Source organism: Astatotilapia calliptera, chromosome 10 (genome assembly GCF_900246225.1).
Source record: "Astatotilapia calliptera chromosome 10, fAstCal1.2, whole genome shotgun sequence".
Taxonomy (NCBI): Eukaryota; Metazoa; Chordata; class Actinopteri; order Cichliformes; family Cichlidae; genus Astatotilapia; species Astatotilapia calliptera.
Window position 1 is genome coordinate 23,257,658 of NC_039311.1, and position 23,537 is coordinate 23,281,194.

At 38.2% G+C, this 23,537-nt stretch overlaps 1 protein-coding gene across 1 annotated transcript in view; it reads right to left on the reverse strand.

The window, feature by feature from the left end:
- fstl4 (follistatin-like 4) overlaps positions 1-23,537 on the reverse strand; it is a 214,777-nt gene that overhangs the window by 74,611 nt on the left and 116,629 nt on the right. The window contains exon 5 of the mRNA XM_026182327.1: positions 1,344-1,534. Within this exon, the coding sequence (XP_026038112.1) occupies positions 1,344-1,534 (191 nt within the window). The remainder of the gene's footprint in view (positions 1-1,343; positions 1,535-23,537) is intronic.

Here is a 23,537-nt window from a genome sequence, read left to right on the forward strand (position 1 = left end):
ATAATAATAATAATAATAATAATAATAATAATAATAATAAATTTCCTGTAAAATATGTTTTTAGGTCAAGATCTAATGGAAAAAAGTAAACTGCCATTCCAAGCTATTCCAGCTTAGCATTTATCTCCAGCTGATTTTATATGGTTCTGGACATGTCACATGGCATAATAATGGATATACCAAACTTTTTTTTTTTCATGAGCCAGCCTGCAGCTGACTGCAGCCATGTTTTTCCTGTCACAGATAACTCTGTCCTTAGGCATTTGAATTAAATATTTCAAACCTAAGGACAGGATTTTACCCTCCAAGACCATCTGTGACAATAGACAGATCCAAAACTGGAGACAGTCTGGAGGGATGACTGGGATTCATCTTTGATTCTTAAAAGCATTATCTCTGCGAAACTGAATTTATGAATTCCTCAGGATGTGAGTGTCCAATCTAAAGATTTCATGTGGACATATATCAGCATTAATAATTCCCTCAATACAGATCTGTCACAAAAGGCAGAAGTCACTGAAATTCTAAACTTGGACAACACTCTGGTTGCAATATAAAGCCACAGTGAGATAACATGAGAATAATTACTGAAGTCTAAAGAGCTTGGAAAGAGCTGAAGCACTTTTGAGAATTCATTTTAACCTGTACTGAGTTTATATTCCTTTGGCATCATGCAACCTTTGTCTTTGGATGACCACATAATAATAAAGAGCAACAGCAAATTTAAAATGCACATATAAACATCTGTTCCTGCTCCAGTCTGATGTCAACTATGGCTAACATGGTTTACTGCATATTGGCACAATGGCAGTCACTGATATCATAGAACTGGCTAGGTGGAGTCTAATTAACACACATCTCTGATGCCCAATTCAAGATACCAGATGACACTCACGGTAATTTAATTGAGTCAAATATCAATGCCAAATTTTTCCCATCAGCCCCAGGTGGGAAGACAGCTTTTCTTATTGTTAAGCAAGATGACTAAATGTTCCAGCCACTCTCACTTATAACTTGATCACACTGTCTTGATCATTGGTGTAGATGAAGATAAAAATGTGGTTGACTAATTACCCACTGTAAGCAATACAGGCTTCTATTTAAAGGATCACATTATATATAATTTAATAGAATTTAAAAAAACAAACAAACGTTATTTAAAAAAATCTGCCAGCATTTTCTTTTTCTTTTTGTAAATTTGCACAGTGATACATTTAAACTGGAAATACTTGTTGGAGACAAGTCCACAAACAAAAACTGTTACAAACACTTATGGCAAACAAAACACTCCCAGCCATTTATCTCTTCTTTCACACAGCTGTGTTGATTCATTTGACACTCACCTTTTCCAGTTCATCACTGATCAGTCGGCCATCCTGGTTCGCATCCAGGTATTTAAACATGGTGTCCACCAGCGCTCTCTTCTCCTCCATGTCTCTCTTCTGATTTTGCTCCCCAGCCTTAAGCGCTTTTGGTTGCATATCCAGCAGCATGCTCTTCAGCTTGTTGTACTCTGACATGGTGCATGCATTGCCTAGAAGAACGAACACAAATATGGGGGGGAAAAAAAGACATTTGATTAACCTCAATTGCACAAGCCGAAGCCTTTGGATTGTAGCTTCAAATTGGATTTAATGTGTTTGCGTGTTTCCGAGTGGGAGGAGAGGAAAGGAAGGCAAATGGGACAGATAATGTGTCTGTTCGTACATCCGTACATGTGTCCTTGAGTGTTCACTCATTTAAAAAAATATTCGTTTTTTGTTTGCATAATTTGTCTGACAGCTTTTCTGTGCAGGGGTCCAACTAATTACAAGTAATCCTTGAATCCAAGTGAAAACAATAGGTACACATTCCCATTTAGACCCTCTCAAGCTTCTTGTACTGCTTTTCTAAGGGATTAAAGCTCATGCTTTAAACCAGGCCTTTTTTAATTCTCAGCAAGGTTCTGTTTAATGATGATGTGCAACAAAAACTTAGAAACCACAAAGAAATCATGCAACCTGTGTTTATTCGTCTGCTGTGAGAAACGTTTGGAGTAAAGAACAGACAAAAAATAAGATCATGTTGTTATTTTGCTATTTTTGTGACCCTCCTTTGGTTGTGTATCACGTGACTTTATCTGTTGGCAGTATGCTATGAGAAGGTAAGGTCAAGTAAGGGCTACTTGCAAGTCAGAAGCACAGTAAAAAATGTTTTAAAATTTTTATATAACTAAATCTGAATATGACATCCATCCCCAGTTATTGCAGAGCAGGAGATCCCCCTCTGAGAGTATATAGAGATGGATCTCACCGCCTAATGTCCTCCGACAACTCAACAGCCACGAATGCTAACAAATGCAAAATTAAGGGACATGATGGGCTTAATAGACTCAGAAGTTTATTCCCAGCGTCTCCTTTTGATGTCAAACCCACAGCAGGGCATAGCACTGCCAAAGCATGTCTACATTTGTTAGCCCAGCAGTCACTGCAGCAAAGTTAACACAGGTTCGACTGGGCTGCAGGAAAAGCACAGTGTTCTGCAGTGTTAAGGTGCATATTAAAGAAGAGCATATTTCTATTTGTATGAATACAAAATGAAGGTTTCTGTTGTCAATGAAGTCTCTTCCGCAAGAGAAAGAGAAAGGCTTTCTTTTTTGTTTAGTGAAGAAAAACAGAAAAAAGCTTAACATAACATAATATAATACCTGAACCTGAAAACTGATTAAGGATGAATGACCGCAACACATGACTAAACATGGTAGTAAATAAACCTCAGTCAAGCTTGAGTATACATTTGGGGATGTTTGCTCTTGTGGCTCTTGATGTCCAGTGCATCATAAAAAAAAAATTTAAAAGATAATTTGGAGCTTGTTGGAACAACAGTTTGGGGGTCATTCCTGCTTTGATGAATTGCGTACCGGAGCTAGTGATAACATATGAAGTTATGAAACTGGAACTTGAGGTTACTGTGGCCTCTAATTTGTAGTACTCAATTCTGTTAATCAAGCACATCTATCAAGCAGTCACGCTTGGTGGAAGAGGTCAGTTTGAAAAACAGTAAGTTATAGAAAATAATCAAACCAATAAATCTCAGTTATCTCCTGTTTATTTCTGGAAGGACCGCGTCATGCGTCGCACATAAAACTGGCAAAGATGAAGCCAGAGAAACACACGCACACCCTTAAGGCTGGTGACCCTCCTACTTATTACAAACCAAAGACTCGCACAGCTGTACAAAAAAAGAAAGACAATGCACACTCTTCTCTGCATGCAGGCAGTCAAGTCAAGGTCTTGGGTAAATCCCTGTTCAATGTTATTCCTTCAAGGGGAATGAGGCGTGAGATGGCTCAGACATGAGGGATCATCACCTAACTGTCATTCTTATCCCTGTGCTGGAAGGACAGAAATAAATTAACACACACATCCCCCACCAAGCTGATTTACATCTTGTCATATACAGTAAGAACAATCCTATCTTTGCTCAGACTTACTGTGGTCCCCTGAGTACATATACAGGGAGAAACAAAAGTATTAAACAATGTTATTTCTGCTGCTGCACATGTTAAAAAGATTGAGTGTTATATTAGATTTTGTGCCAGTGCTTCTTAACTGAAAGATGATAATTAAATTCTGATTATTTTAAAGAACTAATGAGCTCTTTCCCACTACAGGGAGTGCAGAATTATTAGGCAAGTTGTATTTTTGAGGAATAATTTTATTATTGAACAACAACCATGTTCTCAATGAACTCAAAAAACTCATTAATATCAAAGCTGAATGTTTTTGGACGTAGTTTTTTGTTTGTTTTTAGTTTTAGCTATTTTAGGGGGATATCTGTGTGTGCAGGTGACTATTACTGTGCACAAGTATTAGGCAACTTAACAAAAAACAAATATATACCCATTTCAATTATTTATTTTTACCAGTGAAACCAATATAACATCTCCACATTCACAAATATACATTTCTGACATTCAAAAACAAAACAAAAACAAATCAGCGACCAATATAGCCACCTTTCTTTGCAAGGACACTCAAAAGCCTGCCATCCATGGATTCTGTCAGTGTTTTGATCTGTTCACCATCAACATTGCGTGCAGCAGCAACCACAGCCTCCCAGACACTGTTCAGAGAGGTGTACTGTTGTCCCTCCTTGTAAATCTCACATTTGATGATGGACCACAGGTTCTCAATGGGGTTCAGATCAGGTGAACAAGGTGGCCATGTCATTAGTTTTTCTTCTTTTATACCCTTTCTTGCCAGCCACGCTGTGGAGTACTTGGACGCGTGTGATGGAGCATTGTCCTGCATGAAAATCATGTTTTTCTTGAAGGATGCAGACTTCTTCCTGTACCACTGCTTGAAGAAGGTGTCTTCCAGAAACTGGCAGTAGGACTGGGAGTTGAGCTTGACTCCATCCTCAACCCGAAAAGGCCCCACATGCTCATCTTTGATGATACCAGCCCAAACCAGTACTCCACCTCCACCTTGCTGGCGTCTGAGTCGGACTGGAGCTCTCTGCCCTTTACCAATCCAGCCACGGGCCCATCCATCTGGCCCATCAAGACTCACTCTCATTTCATCAGTCCATAAAACCTTAGAAAAACCAGTCTTGAGATATTTCTTGGCCCAGTCTTGACATTTCAGCTTGTGTGTCTTGTTCAGTGGTGGTCGTCTTTCAGCCTTTCTTACCTTGGCCATGTCTCTGAGTATTGCACACCTTGTGCTCTTGGGCACTCCAGTGATGTTGCAGCTCTGAAATATGGCCAAACTGGTGGCAAGTGGCATCTTGGCAGCTGCACGCTTGACTTTTCTCAGTTCATGGGCAGTTATTTTGCGCCTTGGTTTTTCCACACGCTTCTTGCGACCCTGTTGACTATTTTGAATGAAACGCTTGATTGTTCGATGATCACGCTTCAGAAGCTTTGCAATTTTGAGACTGCTGCATCCCTCTGCAAGATATCTCACTATTTTTGACTTTTCTGAGCCTGTCAAGTCCTTCTTTGGACCCATTTTGCCAAAGGAAAGGACGTTGCCTAATAATTATGCACACCTGATATAGGGTGTTGATGTCATTAGACCACACCCCTTCTCATTACAGAGATGCACATCACCTAATATGCTTAATTGGTAGTAGGCTTTCGAGCCTATACAGCTTGGAGTAAGACAACATGCATGAAGAGGATGATGTGGACAAAATACTCATTTGCCTAATAATTCTGCACTCCCTGTATAAATACACCTTTGATACATGGAGAGAAAATTAATGTTACACCTGAAGTAAACTTGAATGCTGGAGTGAATCGTGCTCCCTTTCTTTGGTGTAGTGAGCGTCCTTTGATTCAGCCTTTCCCCTTCTGCTGAGCACAGCAGCTGCAGCTGTGGCAGAGAAATATCTGTCTGTATTACAGTGCATCCACCCCTGACTCTAACACTGTTTTATTGTTCTAGAGGGACCAGGACTCTCTTTATTGTCCATTTGAAATGTTAGCTGCTTAAGTGAGTGATCCGAAGCTGCTCGCACCATGGACGCTCAATGTCCCGGAGACGGAGCTACTCTCTACTGTTCACAGCATCCTCCAAGCGCTTACTTTATAAATGTCAAGCAGGGGAAAACAAACAGAGAGACAAAGAGCCAAGGAAGAAATTCTCTTTCAAAAGGGAATTTGAAAGCGCTGCATTAGAGGACAAAATGTCATGGATATTTAAAGATGTGATAACTCTAAAAGGCACAAAAAAAATGTGATGGAAGGGGGCAGCAAGAGAGTGTAACAAAATACAGTATTGTTAAAAGAAATCTTGAGTCACCACTTATTTCCTTTTGTAAGGAAAATTGGAAATAGGTTCAATGATTTACTGAAATATGGAAACATGGAAATACAGTAAGAAGAAACTGGAACGTCAATATGACCACAGCCATCATCACCTTTATTCTTTAACACAGCCTAAATTCTCATAGGCAAGCTGTCCTTTAGTTTCATTAAATAGTCTTCAGGAATAGTTCTTCAGACTTCATGAAGGACATTCAGAGCTCCTTGTTGGATGTTAGCTGCCTTTAGTTCTGCTCTCTTAAGATGATTCGTAAGATGAACGTTCAGGTCTGGGCTCTGGGGAGGCCAATCCATGAATGACAGTGTCCCACAGTGTCTCTTTCTATCCAAGCATGCTATTACTGCTCTGGCAGTGTGTTTGAAATCCTCGACATAGTGAAATATGAAGCTGTTCCCAATCATATATTTTCCAGTGTTGTAGATGGATCAAAATCTGAATAGTTTTCAGGATTTATATTTCCATTAGTTTTGACAAGATCCCAACGCCAAAGGCTGAAATTCAGCACCAATCCATGACATGGCCTCCACTGTGTTTTACAGTAGATACTGATATGATGATACTGTAGATACTGTTGTACCTCTTTTCTGACCTCCGCCGTACATATTGAATATTTGAACCAAAAAACCTCAAATTTGGATTAATCCCTCCATAAAACTTGTTGTCACTGATTTCCGGTCCAGTTGTTGTATTGTTGTTTTCCTTTCTTAAAAATGGCTTGGTGGCAGTCACGCTTCAACTTAGACCATTTCTGATGAGGTTCCACCAGTCAGACCAAGTCATATGGCCAGCTGCATCTCTTCCTGTTTCGTTGCCCACTTCCAGCTTCCTCATTTTTTAAATGACACTCTATACACCTTGTGGACAGTGGTGGAAAAATGTGTTTTTCAACTATTTTATCCCTGTCAAACGTTGGCATTTTTCATCGATTCAATTAAAGAAATTAGGATAAAAATGTTGGGGTTTTTTTTGTTCAGTTTTTTAAGAGAAGCTGCTAGTAACAAAGTGACTAAAGATACAGTTTAAAACTGGTCCTTTGCTAAGAACAAGGAAACTAAAATAAACTAAACATTGTTCTGAAAATGATCATGTACAAGGACTGGACTGAAAATTTGTGAAAAGGCAGTCAGAGTCCAAAGAAAAACTTGAGAGAGCCTGGAGAACTATTGCTCAAAAGCACTTAAAACAAACAAACAAAACCCAATCTGGCACCTTAAATGCAAAATAAAGAAATAAGGTGTGGCTCATTTCAAGACTTTTGTACAGTACTGCATTTCAGTACAACGTTTCAGTACAATGCTTTTCATTGTATAGGTTTCCTAAGGAAACTCAATGACTTTCTCAGAAAAGTCACTATATATTTTGCAACTGCATTTGTTGGTCTTCTGCATTTTTCTCTTAATTTTCAATTACTTAAGTATTTCAAAAGCTTTGTAGAAGCACTTTGCTTGTAATTACACAAACACAATACAACAGTATATCACGTTTGAAGGAATTACAATTAGAAGAATCAAGCTTTCTTGCTGTCTTCATTTTATAAAAAGAAGAAAACTCTTGAAATACAAATTGAGCCCATAAATGCCATGAAAGCTTATACAATTCTTAAGTGCTGAGCATCTCAGGCATAAGAACTGAGTCATTGCTGGTCTGCTGTCAAGAGTTGCTTGACAAAACATTTTGTGTAGAATTCCAGTTGAGAAATTAAAATGGTCCAAAGCAGTCCTAAAACTGAGTGCAATTCAGATGTACATTAATCAAAGAAACCAAAAAATTACTCCTGTACTCATTGGATGAGTTCTTGGCTTTGGCTGAAAGGCAGCGGGAGGGAGGGAGGGGAAATCCAAGACATCAATCCTTCTGATGATGAAACCTCCCTACAATGCCCTCCAGGATGTAAAACTGCTCTGTGTTAAATTTATGTCTGCCTGACCTCCTCTGGGTGAAATGATGGGATTATTTACTGCCATGCCGTCTGTGTGCTGCTAATATGCAATAGTGATGGACCTCCCTTCCAGATAATTACGGGTATGATGGACACTCTTTGCTCCTGAGGGCAGAAAGGTCTACAAGAGCAGAGCCAATCTCAGAGGGGGTGACACAAGTCATAGGAGAGTCTCATATTGCATAATCGCTGTTGGCAGCTGTTTAAATCGGCTTAGTGTGAGCTCCGTAGTCTGTCTAGAATTTCTTCTGTGGCAGTTCTACACTTAAACTCTTAAACCTTTAACATTCTCCATTTTAATGAGCATCAAACAGTATTTTTAATATTTATTTATTTTTTAATTTAAACGTACTCTATTTTTCCTCTTTTTTATGACCAACACTGTGGTCACCAATACTGTGAAAAAATATTTTCTTCCTTCTTGCTTTCTTAGTTTTTTTTTTTTTTTTTTTTCCATATCTATCATACTTAGATGCTTCAGATCAGTGGTCCCCAACCTACAGACTGTTTTATGTCTGACAACATTTTCATGGACTGGACTTTACGGTGTCGTGGATAAATATACCAAAATAAAACCAGTACCGGTGCCAAAAAAGAAGATTTATTCATAACACACGGAAAAAGACCCAGTAAAACCAGAGTTAACGCTAAAAACGATTTAAAAAATAACGCTAAAAACCCTGAAAACCATAAATGTCACTCGAGCCTCAACTCTTGCAGCCTGGTACCAAACAGCTCAAGGACCGGTATCAGTCCATGACCCAGGGGTTGGGGACCGCTGATTCAGATCATTAAAACAAACTCAATATTAGATGAAGATAACTTGTGTAAGTACAAAACCTACTTGGCCATATTCAAAAAAGTACTCCAAAACCTAATAACTCGTTGTGACACTCTTGGCAGCAAGAATTTCAATCAGGCATTTGTGAAAACTGGCTTTCACATCACTGTGGAGGAATTTTGGCCCAGTCTTTTTTGCAGAACTGTTTTAATTAAGCCAAATTGGAGGGTTTTCGAGAACGAACAGCCTATTTAAGGTCATGTCAAAGCATCTCATTTCGATTTATGTCTGGATTATTTATTCATATGTGTATTTTTTTGACACATTCAGAGCTGCTTGAGCTTCAGGATATGAACTGATGGCGGACACAGGCCATCACTACCAACACCATATTTAACTTGTATGATGCTCTTTTTATGAAATGCTTTGTTAGTGTCATCCAAGATGCAATGGGACTCAAACGTTCTAAAAAGGTTTATCTCTTTAGTCCACAAATTATTTTCCCAAAAGTTTGGGAATCATCAAGATGTTTTTTTTGGCAAATCTGAGACAAGCCTTTGTGTTCTTTTTGGTCACCCTGAAACCCTCCCATGGATCCCATTTTAAAATAAAACTCCTTCAGTATGAAATCGTGGCACAACACCAGTAATTATTCGGCAGCAGCTCCCTCTGCATCTATCTAGACACAGCAGCAGGAGGAGTTACAGGAGGTGCAGGGAATTTGCAGCAACCTGGGTCAATAGCAACACAGCAGCATGAATGATCAGCAGAGTAAGAGTGTGAGCTGTCAAGTTATGAAGACCTCACTGTCTGTTTGAATACGATTAGGGACTGGAGGAGTGAGCTGATAGCATCAGCTGTCGGCTGTCACAGCTCACCATGAATCACATACCACGGATCTTGTTGATTTGAGAATTAATAACCCATATGGGACTGTTCTTGAGAAGTTATTGACAGCGTGAGCAATAATCCAGTATCAAATCAGTAAAAAGCGATGATTTAACATTTAAAGTCCTTCCTACATTTCTTAGCTAATACATAACTTGCAGTGATTTAAAATGATGCTTCTAGATTTCCTGAGTACGGGGAAGCTGTCAGTTTGCCTCACCATACATTTAGCAGAGTGGATCAGTGTGTGCTCAGGAAGTCTTATCAGAGCCTGTGCAGCTTGGCACCTACTAAATGAGAAACCCATTGCAACACCAAAGTTATTGGCGAAGCGGTAAAGGAGAAATAGTACAGTAGCATTCAGTCCCTGCCTGCCTGTCTGCAAGCCTGTCATCAGGAACTGGCTTCTCAAACTGCACATCAGCATTATGCACACCAGCTCTATATCACTTACCAAACACCACCCAGCCCCCTCCACCACGGTATGACTAACAGGCACATGCAAAGTTCAGTATACGGGTCCAACAACCGTCTCCCCGTTGGCTTTGTTTTTGTTGCGAAACACGTAAAAACGTAGGAAAGTAATTGTTCTCATTATTGCTTTTCTTGCTGCTTTTATTTTAATAATTAGTGTTTAGAAAAAGCCCGCTGAGTCCCCGTTAAAGTGCAGCAGCAGGTACGGCTTTATTGTTATTTTCTTTCTGAAATCAAGGTTGTGAGACAATTCTTGATCTGTACTAATTAGTCAATTAACAAAGTGAAGTGCATAGAGGTGCTTTTTTTATTCAGATATGCAGGTTGTTTGTTTTGATGATTTTTCAGTTATTGTGTCGATGGAAATATTAATGTGGATACACAAATTCTTTACTAATGACTTTGGTTGTTTTGTTAGATAGTGTGGAATTCATAAGGCTTCATACTGAATGCTGCATATTGTTCACAATGGCAGCAGCTGCTGGGAGAGTTCGTTTTAAAGCAGCAGAGAGCTAACAGCTGAATCATCATGAGTGAAATAATAGAACAACTCTTATTATGATAACTCTGACTCTTCTTTCATGACTTTCATCCATTCTGTGCCTTGGGTAAGACTGGAAACTCAGAGATCATTCAGTGTCTTCATAGTCTACAAGTGGTAGGATTTCATTTTCTTTTAAATGAGTCACTCCTTGCAGGAAGTTGCTTGACATGGATGTATTTGAATAAGCAACAACGTTAGTGATGATTTTCCATCCCAAGCAGACTCAGTTAACAGTTTTCCTTTTATTATTTGTGTGTGTGTGTGTGTGTGTGTGTGTGTGTGTGTGTGTGTGTGTGTGTGTGTGTGTGTGTGTGTGTGTGTGTGTGTGAGAGATAATGTCGCTGTAACGATATGTGTTTTGTTTTTTAGGTGCCACCTGAGTAAATGGTTGGATAAACACCAAAACTGTCATCACAGTTTCCACTGTGATTTCCTGATCAACTTAGACCCAATTTGGGGTCAGATTTACTAAGCAGGGACAATGTTGAAAATGCAAATGCCTCTTTTGCAAAAAGGCAGCAAAGTGAGTGGAAGATTTATTTTGGCACTCTACTAACAATATACAGTAACTACAGGTGAAGCCAGTCAATAATGATGACCACAATTTATCAAGAGCAGTGTTAATTATCTGATCACAAGTAAAGAGATTTAATGAGCAAGTCTGTAATCTACTAATAAAAACAAGTCATTATAGTCACAGGTTTCTCTACGGAAACACTCAGATAGGTGTGAGGCAGCTGGATACCTTTGGATTTGCAAAATTGCATTTGTAATGGTAACTTTTCAGAATTAATAACAGGTAACAATTAGACATGTTGGCGTGCTCAATAAGTACTTTACTGTATGTTTTCCTGCTTTGGAGATTGGCTATAAGCTGCCTATAACTTATCTGACAAGAATATTTCTATACATAATTATCATGTAACACATAGAGAACAGCAACAGCACAAAGAATATTCACATCCTCAATGGCACAAAGAGACTATAAATACAGTTGCACTTACACCCTCAGTCCTAGCGGGGCGGATTTAGTCCACGAAAATAATTACTAAGCCCTTGCTCATGCTAATAGACTGCGACTAGGAACAAGCTTAGGCGTTGATTACATTTTTACCATCCATCCTCCTCTATCACCCACACCTGCAGTGTAAGTTACAGTAATCTCAAGCCCTTTCATAGCCCTTGCTGAGGCCTGCAAGCTGCTGCCTGATGATCCCATGAGTATACAGATTTTAAATTGCCTGAATGAGGGGGGGACCGGAGGAAATGGCTGCCTGTGGGTATATGTGGCCGAAGTGAACCCCACTGACAACAGACAACCCTGAACTAACATTACCCTCCCCAAATACTGCAGTGACCTTGAGGCGAGAGTTTTTACGAGACTGAATGAAAGAAAAAGTGGGAGGTAGAAAGTTGAAAGCTGCTAAGTAAACAAACTCTTGGTTCTCAAGATCTCCATTACTGTTTTATGACTACATTTAAGTTGTAGAGAAGAAAGTGAAAGTAGTTCCTGTGTGTATGTCCTCTATACATGCTAATATGCTAATGATTAGAATCTTGATTTTTAATCTTAAGGCTCTCTAAGGCTACGTCCACACAAATTTGAAAACTGCGTTTTCGTCTGAAAACGCTCCACGTCCACACTATCGCTTTCAGTCGTTTTCACAGAGTTGTGCGTCCACATTGAAACGGCCGAAAACGCTTACGATCCAGTACTGTGCATGCATGAAAGGCAAGACGATTTGACCTGCCTCATTTCTGTCAGCTGTTTTCTAACTTTCCGGCTCGTTGAAATATCGCGGCGAAAGGTTGAGGAAAAGCACTGAGTGGATGGACTAACAATGAGGTGGAGTTGTTGCTGCGAATAACGCAAAATTACAAAGTTACAAAACAAAAACGTATTAGTGTGGACATGGCCTAAGTTTTGTGGCAGTAATAACACTGGGCCGTCTTTTTCGATCTTTACAGACAAAGCAAGCAGGTCTGATTTTATTAATGCTACCAAGCACCATAACATCACTGGATGTCTTTACCAAGTCATTAAAATTAAAGATTGCAAAGCATTTCTTGCACAGTTAAGAATACTTAGTTAGCAGGTAAGAAAGAAACGCACTACATAAAGCAAAGTGAGTGGTGCATGCAGATAAAACTATAGGAAACTTACAACTTTCAAGGCCAACTCAACACTCAGAAGTAGCACTGAGTATGAAAAAAGACTTCAAATGTCTAATGGCAATGAGGATGTATCGTGCCTTCTAAGTTTCATCAACTATGTAGTTGGCAGGTGTGAGTAATTTTCCACATGCATGTGTAGATCAATGCCGGATTATACTGACATTTAAAAAACAACAGGAAAGAACAAGAGTGAGACACGGATGTACAGTGAGAACACTTCTTTTATTCTTTTGCTTCAGTGAACGAGAAAAAAGGTTCATCCCTTTTATCTAAGTTTTCCTTTCATCTAATTTCTGTCTGTGCATGTATATGCCTTGAGAAGACTTCATCTTTCGTTCTTCTTTTTTTCCTCTTTAGGTCATAACTTTCCTGCAGTGGTAAAGGCTGAAGTATTTCGTGTGGGAGTCTCTTGACAGGAGATTCTGTCTTTTCTTTTTCCGTGTAAACGTAGCAGCTTCAGCGCTAGACATCAACTGCTGCTAAAAGTGCAATCATGACAACGAACAATAAAACAGTGTATAGTTGTACTTTATCAGACTTTTTCTTTTTAAACCTAGCTCTTTGTTTAAAATACGGACTATTTAAGGTTATTATTTTGAATTAATTGCTTTAGACATTTCGAACAAAAAAAGGAAATATGTGCCTTTAATTTTAATAAAAAGTCATTGTATAAGCATTGTTTTCCCAAGAGGCTAGATGAATTGGTTAGCAATATTTGAGCCTCTACAGTCATGCAATAGCTATAGCATTTTCATTACCATCAAATGAAGCAAACATGGAGAGCTCATTTCAACTTTTATGACAGCCCTCAATTATAATGAGTATGTTTTCCCCTGAGCTAATGAGAGACAGTGCAATCAGTTCATAACATGGGCATTTATTTTCCTCTCAATAATTACTATACAGTAATTTGGTACATAAAGATATTTTGTCCCCTCTTTTCAGTCTTTAAGTTCGTTGCTGGGTCATTGGGCACAGCTGATTGCATACTCCACTGAAAAACAAATGCTGTAGGTTAGATATTGTTCAGCATTTCAGTGACTGGCTTCCACAATAAAAGTCACAGAAAAAAAGACTGTAGCCACTTTTTTTTTTAACTTCAGAAGACTTTTGTTTTTTTGGCTAATCCCAGCAAATATACCTTTACCTTGCCATAGTACTAATAAGTACTATAATAAAACAATTCGGTGTGATATTTGCCCTGAATCCAATCCTGACTCCAATCCTGTCCAATCATTTAATAAAATCATGATTTATAGTTTATACCAACAAAATGTTCATCATTTCACATTTCATCTTTCTCCCTAAAATATCCACTTTTGGAAATTAATGTTTGATGATGTTTTAAGAACTCAAAATAAAGGGCAACAATTAAGAACTGGCAACAACCTTCCTGTCTTGTCGGGTCAAATCTGACTGATTCAGAACTTAAAATACTCATAAATATTGTGTTTTACATCTGATTGCATCAAGGCCTTATGACATCCTTCTCACTATGCACTTGAACATATAAAAGTGATGATCATGGGACAAAAGGCTGCAAGTTGCTGAGCCATGCTGCACTTCACAGATATGCTATTTGGAGGTGTTACTATACACAGTCGAGAGTTTGTCACCTTCAGTTCTTTCAGCTCACTGTGGGACAGTCCTTGCATGTCATATTTAACCAAAAATTCCCAAATCCTGTTAAATTGATTTGTTTTATTGAAAAACAGAATCGCTAACAAAGACGTGAGTAGTGTATTGGATTACCTACAAGTCCGTTACAATAGAGGAACTTGTAGGTATATTTAAGTTTTTAATCTGAAGCACCAAGAGTAGAAACGGTTTGGATTGTACATTTGTACAAAAACAGTACAAAGAGCTGAACACTAGGAAATGTTTAGCAACAGAGCATACTGCCTATCATTTGGGTAAGGTTTTGCTTGTTAAGATGCCTTGTATTTATGAATTTAGTAACCATGCCTACTGGAACATTAGGAAATTGAGTTTCTTCAAATCATTTTAATCATATTCTGGGAAATTTCTGGGTAATGACATATTGTTTTGACCGTAATATTCTATGTTTTAGAAGGCGATGAAATACATCAAACAGAACAAGAGGTCGATGCATTTGACAAAGCTGTTTGCCCCAAGGTACACTGGCAGTGGAAGTGGACCGATACGGACTCATTAGAGGTTTACAACTGGTGTTCTCTTCTCTGCTAGCAGGTTGAAATAGTGGCACAGTAGGCCATTAAGCACAAAACAGAACTAATGAAGGAGGAAATTAACAAAACACAAACAAATAACACATATACTGTATTTCCCTCTATGGGTCTGTTGATTTGGGTTTCCTGTTTGCACACTGCCTCCTTGGTTCATTATGTAAGGATATCTGGGTTACACTCATCTGCTACCATTGGGGAGAAGCTTTCAAAACCAAACAGGGGAAAAAAGAAACATGTTTTATGTAGTTAACCAATAACAATGAGGTGACCTGGATGGACTGAGAGTTATTCAGACCTTTTGGACACCAAACTATTTATGGAAATGACCAAAGAGTAAATTTATTACTGGACAGGGCAGTTAGAAACATGTAGCCTGTTTCAACTCTGTCTCCTTAGAGAATAGCAGCTAAAATGGTGACTTTTAGTTTTCTTAAATTTCTTAACTGTGCTCCTCATGGATCCATGGAGTATAAAAGAGATGAACGGAGATGAACGGCTTTGTGACATGACATGAAAACGGTGGGCAGCTGGTCTTTCAGCCGGCAGATTGTCAGCTGGAATGATATGTTTCAAAGCCTGTGATCCACAGCTATTTAAATACCCATTGGCTTTTTGGCCCTCTAGATGCTGGGCCAAGGCGCCATATCCACAACAGAATGAGCTGCCTCTGAGCTCCCATGTGTTGATTTACTTTATGTCACGTCTTGCAGCTCTCAAATACATTTCTGCTCTACTCAAGTCATGTGATTTTTTTTCCTCCCCTTCACAGAATACATTATAATATATTTAAGGAGTGAATGAGAGGCAAAGAGCTACGTGGTTAAGATCTGTTTACGAAATTGGCCTTTGTAGGCAGTCATACTGGAAGTTATTAGTCATATCCCACTGCGTAAAGTCACGTCATATTGACGTCCAGGCTGGGTCATAGTTGGACGTCCAAATTGTGGACCTACTTTGTCCATTGGCCATGGACCGACAGACCCAATATATACATGACCTTTGTGTCTATTCGACATTCAATGTTTAGTGGGATAAGACTGACTATTTAAATAAAGTAACCATAAAAACTCAATAGTTTGCTTTCACACTGAATATAAAAAAGGCAAATGGGTTTGAGGAAGACAAGTAAGTAAGTAAACCAGCAAGTGAAAGTTAGAAACGAGCTCCAAACAGTATAAGAGCCACCTAAACTTTCAGTGTGGGAGTGACTGAATTAATAAATGTATATGTGAAGGAATTATGTTAAGAATGTGTTTCTTGTATAAAAGAGACTTGAGTCATTTTGAGCTACTGACAAGAAACACACAAAAAAGCATGGGAGTATTAACTGGGAGAACCTATTCATATATGAATATGAAGCACATTTAGGCCAGTTGGTCACATGTACAGTACTGCATAGTACAGTACTCTGTGTCTCAGTGTACCCTGGACTACTCCCACGTGTAGCAATGACGAATTTGAGAGCATAAGAGAAACACAGTTCATCACTGTGCTTTCTTTAATTACCAAAGCCCCAGTGCACAATGATTTATGGTGGTTAAGCTCAGTCTCTTTAAAAAACACCAGCAAAAAGAAAGTAATTAAATTCAGTCATATCAAGACTGCTGCGATTTAAAAGGTGTAAATAATTTTTATATTCTGACATTAGATGAATACATGTTCCAAATGTTCAAATTTTCTTGATTTGTTAAACTATGTCTTAAGTACATAAATATTTACATTGTCTGGCCATCAACGGATGAGAAAACTGATAATAAAATAATAAATAGATAATATCTGTATACAGGATGTGTAGCTTCTAGCAGCAACTGACTAACTTTACACAGAGACCTGAAAAATAAGGAATCAGCTTGTGTCTCAACATTTGTTTGCCAGTGCCACTAAAACTTACCAATTCCCTTGTTACAACTTGTTTGTTTAATCCATACAAAAAATGCAAAATGTCAAAAATCTATTTTATTGAGATTCATGTACCGTGATACTTAAGTAATAAATAACTCACATAATTAATTAGAATATGAGTATGAGTTTTAAGATAATATAGCCCTGTGTCAGACTAGCGACCTGTCCAGGGTGCACCCTGCCTCTCACTTGGTGGTAGCTGGGATAGGCTCCAGTCTCCCCATGACCCTGATAAGGATAGGCGGACGAGAAAGGATAGGTGGATGGTATGTTACTAAAGCGGAATTAACCAAGGATGTATCCTTGAACTCAGGTTCACAGTTTTTTTAAAACGTGTAATGCTGATGAAGCAATTAATCCACGGAGATTCAATTAATTTAGATTGCTAGTTTAACTGAAAATGATTATAAAAATAATCATTGCACATGAATCAGCTACATTGATTTAATACTACAACTAAAATTTGTTATAATTTAATTATAAATAATAAGTGCACAGTGTGATTTATTTCTGATTTATTAATGTGATATACATTAGTTGCCTTAAGTTCATGTTAATTTCAGGTATATTGTACTTTAAATGTGTGAGCAAAGATTTTTACTTGAAAGCTTGTAAAAAATCACCTTGCCTTTGTTTTCTTAGAAGAGATAATGATATAATCGTTAGTTTTAAAGTGTTGTAAAAGTCACGGTTATGTGGTGTCTCTTTAAGACAACCTAAGTTAATGTATGTGTTCTCTGAGTGTGAGAGAAACGTGCTTGCACATGGACAGATGGACTGCGATGGACCTCATATCTTTACCTCCCTAACTCAAAGTAATGTTGCAGATTGTATGAACACTGCTCGCTTCATGTATGATAAGACAGCAGCCGTTCAATCGAGCCTTGTAAGGTTGGTGAAGAGCGTGTTTATTAAAGGACAAGCACTGTGGAATTCCCAGTACAAGTGTGGTCGTGAGTTTTTGACTGTCCTGCTGAGTGTTTCTGCCGCCTCCTCTCAACCGCTGAATGCAACCCAGGTTACAGTGTTATGGTGGATATTTCGTTGACTCCATTTACATATAGGGGATTTTCACATACTGAGGAGTTATGTTTCACCCTGCCTAGACTTCGTCCCCCTCCTTTGCCCCCTCATGTAGGGCTGTGCGATATGAACAAAATCTCATATCCCGATATAAGAATTCTATCATCCCGATGAAAATGTCACATTTTCTGGAAATTATGTGAATCTCGGGCAGCTCTTTTTTACTTCTCATCTGTAAATAACCTGCTCTTTCACGTGATTAAGTTTATTTTGAAAAGTCTCAACAGGATCTTGAGCTTTATTGTGAAAGGTTTATGTGGAACATAAACAAGCGGACACGCGATGGTGTTACCGTCGTTGTTGCTAACAACAACGCATAAAACAGGGGTAGTGTGGTTATATAAAATATAAGAGAAAGAGAGAAAGAAGAAATTAATATAGTGACCATCAAAAGGATAAAAAAATATTGCCGTAAACAGTTTATTTTGCGACACCACGAAACAAACGATAGCATAAAATGAAACGATAGACGTTTTTATATCGTCATCCGATATCGAACAGCCCTACCCTCATGTAAAAATTTTCTAGATCTGCCATTGCATTGCTCTAAGGAGTTGCTTTGGTGCCAGTGTACCAAGGCATGATGGGCGGTTACGGCAAACTCTTTGGTATCTGGAGCTTTCTCATCATGTAGAATAATCAACTGACAGGGAACAATTAAAGAATAATGAAGCAAGAAAATCCAAGCAATTACAAGACCAAACAATGGATTAACTGCCATTGTCTTTAGGGGTGGGAGACAGAAGTGCATATTAATAATTATCTAACCAAAAGCTTTAACGAGTCACACATTAGCTGCATTTTAAGGCATGAAACGCTTTGTGCCTTATTTGTATTTGTTTTTTGACTAATATATTATATCTGTGTAGGATGTATACTTGGATCTTTTGAGCACAACTCTTACATAAAGGCATTTTTCTCACATTTTATCATGTGAATACACTTCTACCTCTCATGCCATTGTTATCTGAAGTTATTAGAAAGAAAAATGTCGGTGCATTTTGTTTCCCTTATAATTAATCAACAGCTATCTTGATACGCTTTAATTAGATACCTAAAAATAATGCTGCCAATTTGATCTAATTTCATATCCTGCACAGACAGACATTTATAGATTATCTTACACTCAGTACTCACAGTGTTCTCTGCAGCTCTAATCAAATTATCTTGGCATTTGCTCAAAAATAAATGTTCATTCCTTCACTTAATTAGGTTGAACCAAATGGCACGATAACACAGGATATTTTTTTCTGCTGTGTATCTAATCTTTGGTTAATGATATTAATGTTGTGTCAGATTTAGGAAATTATTCCTGCCTCTTCAAACAGATTTAAGGTGCTTTAGAAAGAGGAAAGATATTTTAGTATGCTAGATAAATCAAAGCAGTGGAGTTCACAGTTGGAAGGACTTAATACTTAAAGAAATAAGAGTAAGAACTTGTAATATGTGGCAATGAAAATGGAAAAAAAAGTTTCTGAGTTCAACAAAGTAAGAAAATCTTATTGCCCAAGATCACTGGAAATCTTGCTGACACCAGTTAAAACTTAATTGGCAGTACTCTGCCTTGTGAACCACGTTTCACTGGAGATGGGAAGTCAGATGTGTAATTTTGTTGCATATCAATTTTGGTTCCTGCTGAGAAGCCTCTCTGATAAGTGCACGTGTTAACAGTTGTACATAAAGGAAAGCACTGTAAAAACACCCACTATCACAAACTTATTAGAGTCTGCGCTGCTTCAGTTAAGTCGTGTAGCATGTAGAACAATCAGGGTTAGCACTATCTTATAATAGGTTTACTGATGCATAAATACACAGGACTTGTGTAAAAACAAGGCCTTACTCTTTAACATTTTCAGATCAATAACTGGCATTTTCTCTCTGATTCAGGTGATAATCTCTCATTTCTGAATACTTGCATGAGAACTACCACAAGTGGCTTATTAGACTACATTTTATTTGGAAGAATCCATGATAGACTGGTGGACAGTACAAGTAGAGACAGCTATCATGGCTAAAAAGATTATGATTAAGAGGGACAAGCTTTATGAACAGAAGAAAGAAAAAAACAAAACATTGTTGAAACATAGCATGTCCAGAATTTTAAGCAATATTCTGCCAGTTCAGGGTTAAATAGTGCTGTATCCTCCACACCAACATTCAATAAATATGAACAAAAGTGAACACGGTGGAACATGTAAAGCTGAGAGAGTTGGAAACAGGACTGAGGAAACTGTGCTGACTGATGTACAAACTCCTCTTAGAAGACTGGTGGATTCTTATTAGCCTATACTAGGGTACGGTCTTTATCTCATCTTAGCTGCGGACACCATGAGGAGTGGAGAATTTTATAGCCCTTTTCGACTAGTGTCTACTTGGGTCGACTTGGCATGGCTCGACTAGATTTTTAGCAGTCGAGCAGTGCTGTAGGTGGTAGCAGCTGGTACCAGGTACTTTTTTAGTGCCTACTTGGCCAGGGTTCCAAGCAATCTGAGGTATCGAAAATGCAACACCAGACTGAATGCCAGCGATTGGCTAGTCTGTGACGACACTTAATGAGTTTCCAGACCAAGGCCCGAGGCAACAATCTGAAACAGCCTAAATGACTCTGATGTGTGATACAATGTGGCCTTATGAAAACATCTGTAAAAACACAACAGGCTACAATTCATGTGTTTTTTATGTAGCTCCCATCAAAAATCTTAGTTTCAATAAAGTTTTTAGTGCCTTATCTTCCACACAACCACTCCATTTTAGTTCATTGCAGTGCAGACTGGTGTAAACAGCACATTCATACAGACAACTCTAATAACAGCATATTGCCTTTACTCTTTTTTTCAGCTTCATCTTTTTGAAATCACTGTTGAAACGTTCAAGGACACTTGACAAACTAAAAGCTGAAGAATCAAATACAATGACAAACTGCAACACAGTTTGCTGTTCTGCAGCAGAAATACAACTCTCTGATTCTATAGTGTCCTTGAAGGCATCAACAAGGGCAGTTTGCTTTTAGGGGGATCAAGCACTGAACCTATAAGCACCTGCTGTAATTTTTTAGCTCCAAACAAAAGTTACAAAGGGAGGATAAACTTGTTTGGTTCATGTGTGTTACGCGTAAGATACAGAGAGTAGAAGAGAGTACAAGATTGTCACAAGAATGTTTTTCAGTTTAAATTCCCTGGGCAGAGCAGGAAACATTGTCCAGAAGCAGGACATAAAGTGTAATAGTCACACTATCTTTAACCAATGCTTTCAAGGTGTCCTTGAGTAAGGCATTTATCCATCCACCTGTTCCACTGGAGCTATTTAGTGGATTCAACTGAGATTGCACCAAACAGTTCCCAAGGGAGAGTGTAATGCTAAATAAAGGTTAAAAAGAAAAATTGACCATGCATTACACATGCAGAAATACAGACATTACATTAACTGTGCATTCACCCCTTTTCAGCATCATCTTCTGCTATACCAGTTTGCTTGATAAACATTATTTTGGATGTCTCCCAATAATAAAATAGATACACAATCTTTTTTTCCCCACTTCGCCACAGTTTAATTATCACAAGAAAAAGTAAAGATCGCCTCCAATGACTTCAGTGCAAGACAATAAAAACCAGAATAAATTGACTTTTAATAAATGTGTAGTCAAAATGCAAATGTACGACAGTGTTTACAGTTTTTGGGATGTGTGCGAGACGAGAGAAAATAAATTAGCTTTTGTTTGTTTGCTTTTGATAGAGTGGCACTTTACTAGATGAGAGACTGTTGGAAATCAGACCAATAAAAACACACACATTCCTTTCACAGCATCTTTCTATTTATCTGTCTCCCACCCACTTGTAATTTCCCCTGCTAAAGCGCATGTGATTTCTTTCTCCTTCGAGTGCTGCAGTGCTTGTCTGTGATTGGGCATTTGCCTGCAACTGCTGAGCTGCCACTTCATGATTTAATCAGGAGGAGAGACACTCTGAATATGTCTTTTTTCTGTTCAGTCCTCACTTACTTCCTGCATCTCAAACAACACCTCCCTGCCTCCAGCCCTATTTCTTCATCCTGTTGCTCTTTGTCGACATTCCACGTGTGCTTTAGTGCTGGGAGGCTGATGACAGAACCGTTCTCTGCGGCTCCTTGTAAATAATGCAAGTTACTCACTCACACACAAATCACTCTACACAGAGTCACACATTCAAATTTATATGTGTGTTCAGCTTGCATGCAAATAAACCAACACACAAATGGAGTCTCATGCACACTAACTCTAACCCTTAAGGGAATCTCACAGATGTCTGGGCACCTGGTGATCCATTCTAAATGCTTCAAGTTTGCATGCACAAGATTTAATTTGCAGCCCAGGTAAGCAGTTTCAATGCCACTTTGTTAGGGAAACTGACATCAATCTTGGGTTAATTGTTTGCTCAAGAAGTCCAGCTACATGTTTAGAGGCTTATTGTGTCTTGAGCTTAAGAACCACAGTTGAAGTACAAACCACTAAAATACAATACTCAGACTTCATTAATAAAAAACAAACAAACAAAAAACTCTAGAGAGATATCGGCAAAGTGTTTGTTGAGCTTAGCTTAGCTAATTTAGCTAATAAAAGCCCACTACGAAAAATAAAACTTTGTGGTATTAACAAATTTATTTGCGGTATCATTATAAGTAATGTTGTGTATTCACTGCCAATATCCACATATAAATTCATATATATAAAAAAAGTGATCCAATTATTCTTTTAGCTTAGCACAGCCTGCTAATTTCTCATATATCCTAATCTGAAAATGTCTGAGGGAAGCTGCACTTGTTGAACTTGCCTGGTTTTTCAAAGCTGTCTTTCAAAGTCTTTGTCATGTTATTAAACAACAGAGTGTTGTTCTGAAAGTGATTTCACTTTGTTTCTTTCTGATTGATTGATGACTCTATTCAGGCATTGCTTGTACTTCTGGTTCTGAGAACATATCTATACCTAATTAAATACCCAAATATTTTAAAGTAAATTATGCTGAGTGATAAAAAGGTCAACCAACACAACTTCAAAAATCAAGTCAACTTCAGGAAAAACTGGTACTTAACCTCATGCTAAGAAAAAATATCTTCCTTGAACCTCTATTGACCACCGTTTCTATTTCTTCAGTTAATGTTTCGTTATTTAAGAACCCTTTCCCCTCACCTAGCCAATGAAAAGAGTTAAGAAAATAATGAGAAGGAAAGTCACTCACAGGAAATTAATAATTGTGTGTTTAGGTGCAGATACTTCTTCTGAAATAGAATTTGCAAAAGTTTTTTTTTTGCTTATATTGGAGGATTGAGTGTGACTCTGCAGTTTTGCCTGAGTTTCAAGTTCATTTCACAACTGGGGACTGGGTGGTGTGACAGCAGGCCTTTGTACTGATGCTAGCATTGCCAGAACTAAAATTAGATGGTGCCAACACAACAACCATAAATCATTAACAACTAAAATAAAATGATTTGCTTTTCAGACTGACCTAAAGAGCACACTTTCTTGGACAATTCAAATTTCATTCATTTTGGTAACTTTAAGGAAAGTAAAAGCATGCCATTTGAAGTTGGTGACACCAAATGACTGTAGCGATTGTATCAGTCTAAACAAAGTACAGGGAAATAGCTTTTTTCTTGGGTCAGTCTTTGGACTGAAAATTGAATGTGTCAGATAAAACAATCTAGACTAGTAAATATGTTTTTTCAACAAAAGTATCTATAGCCTACTGCTTGTGAC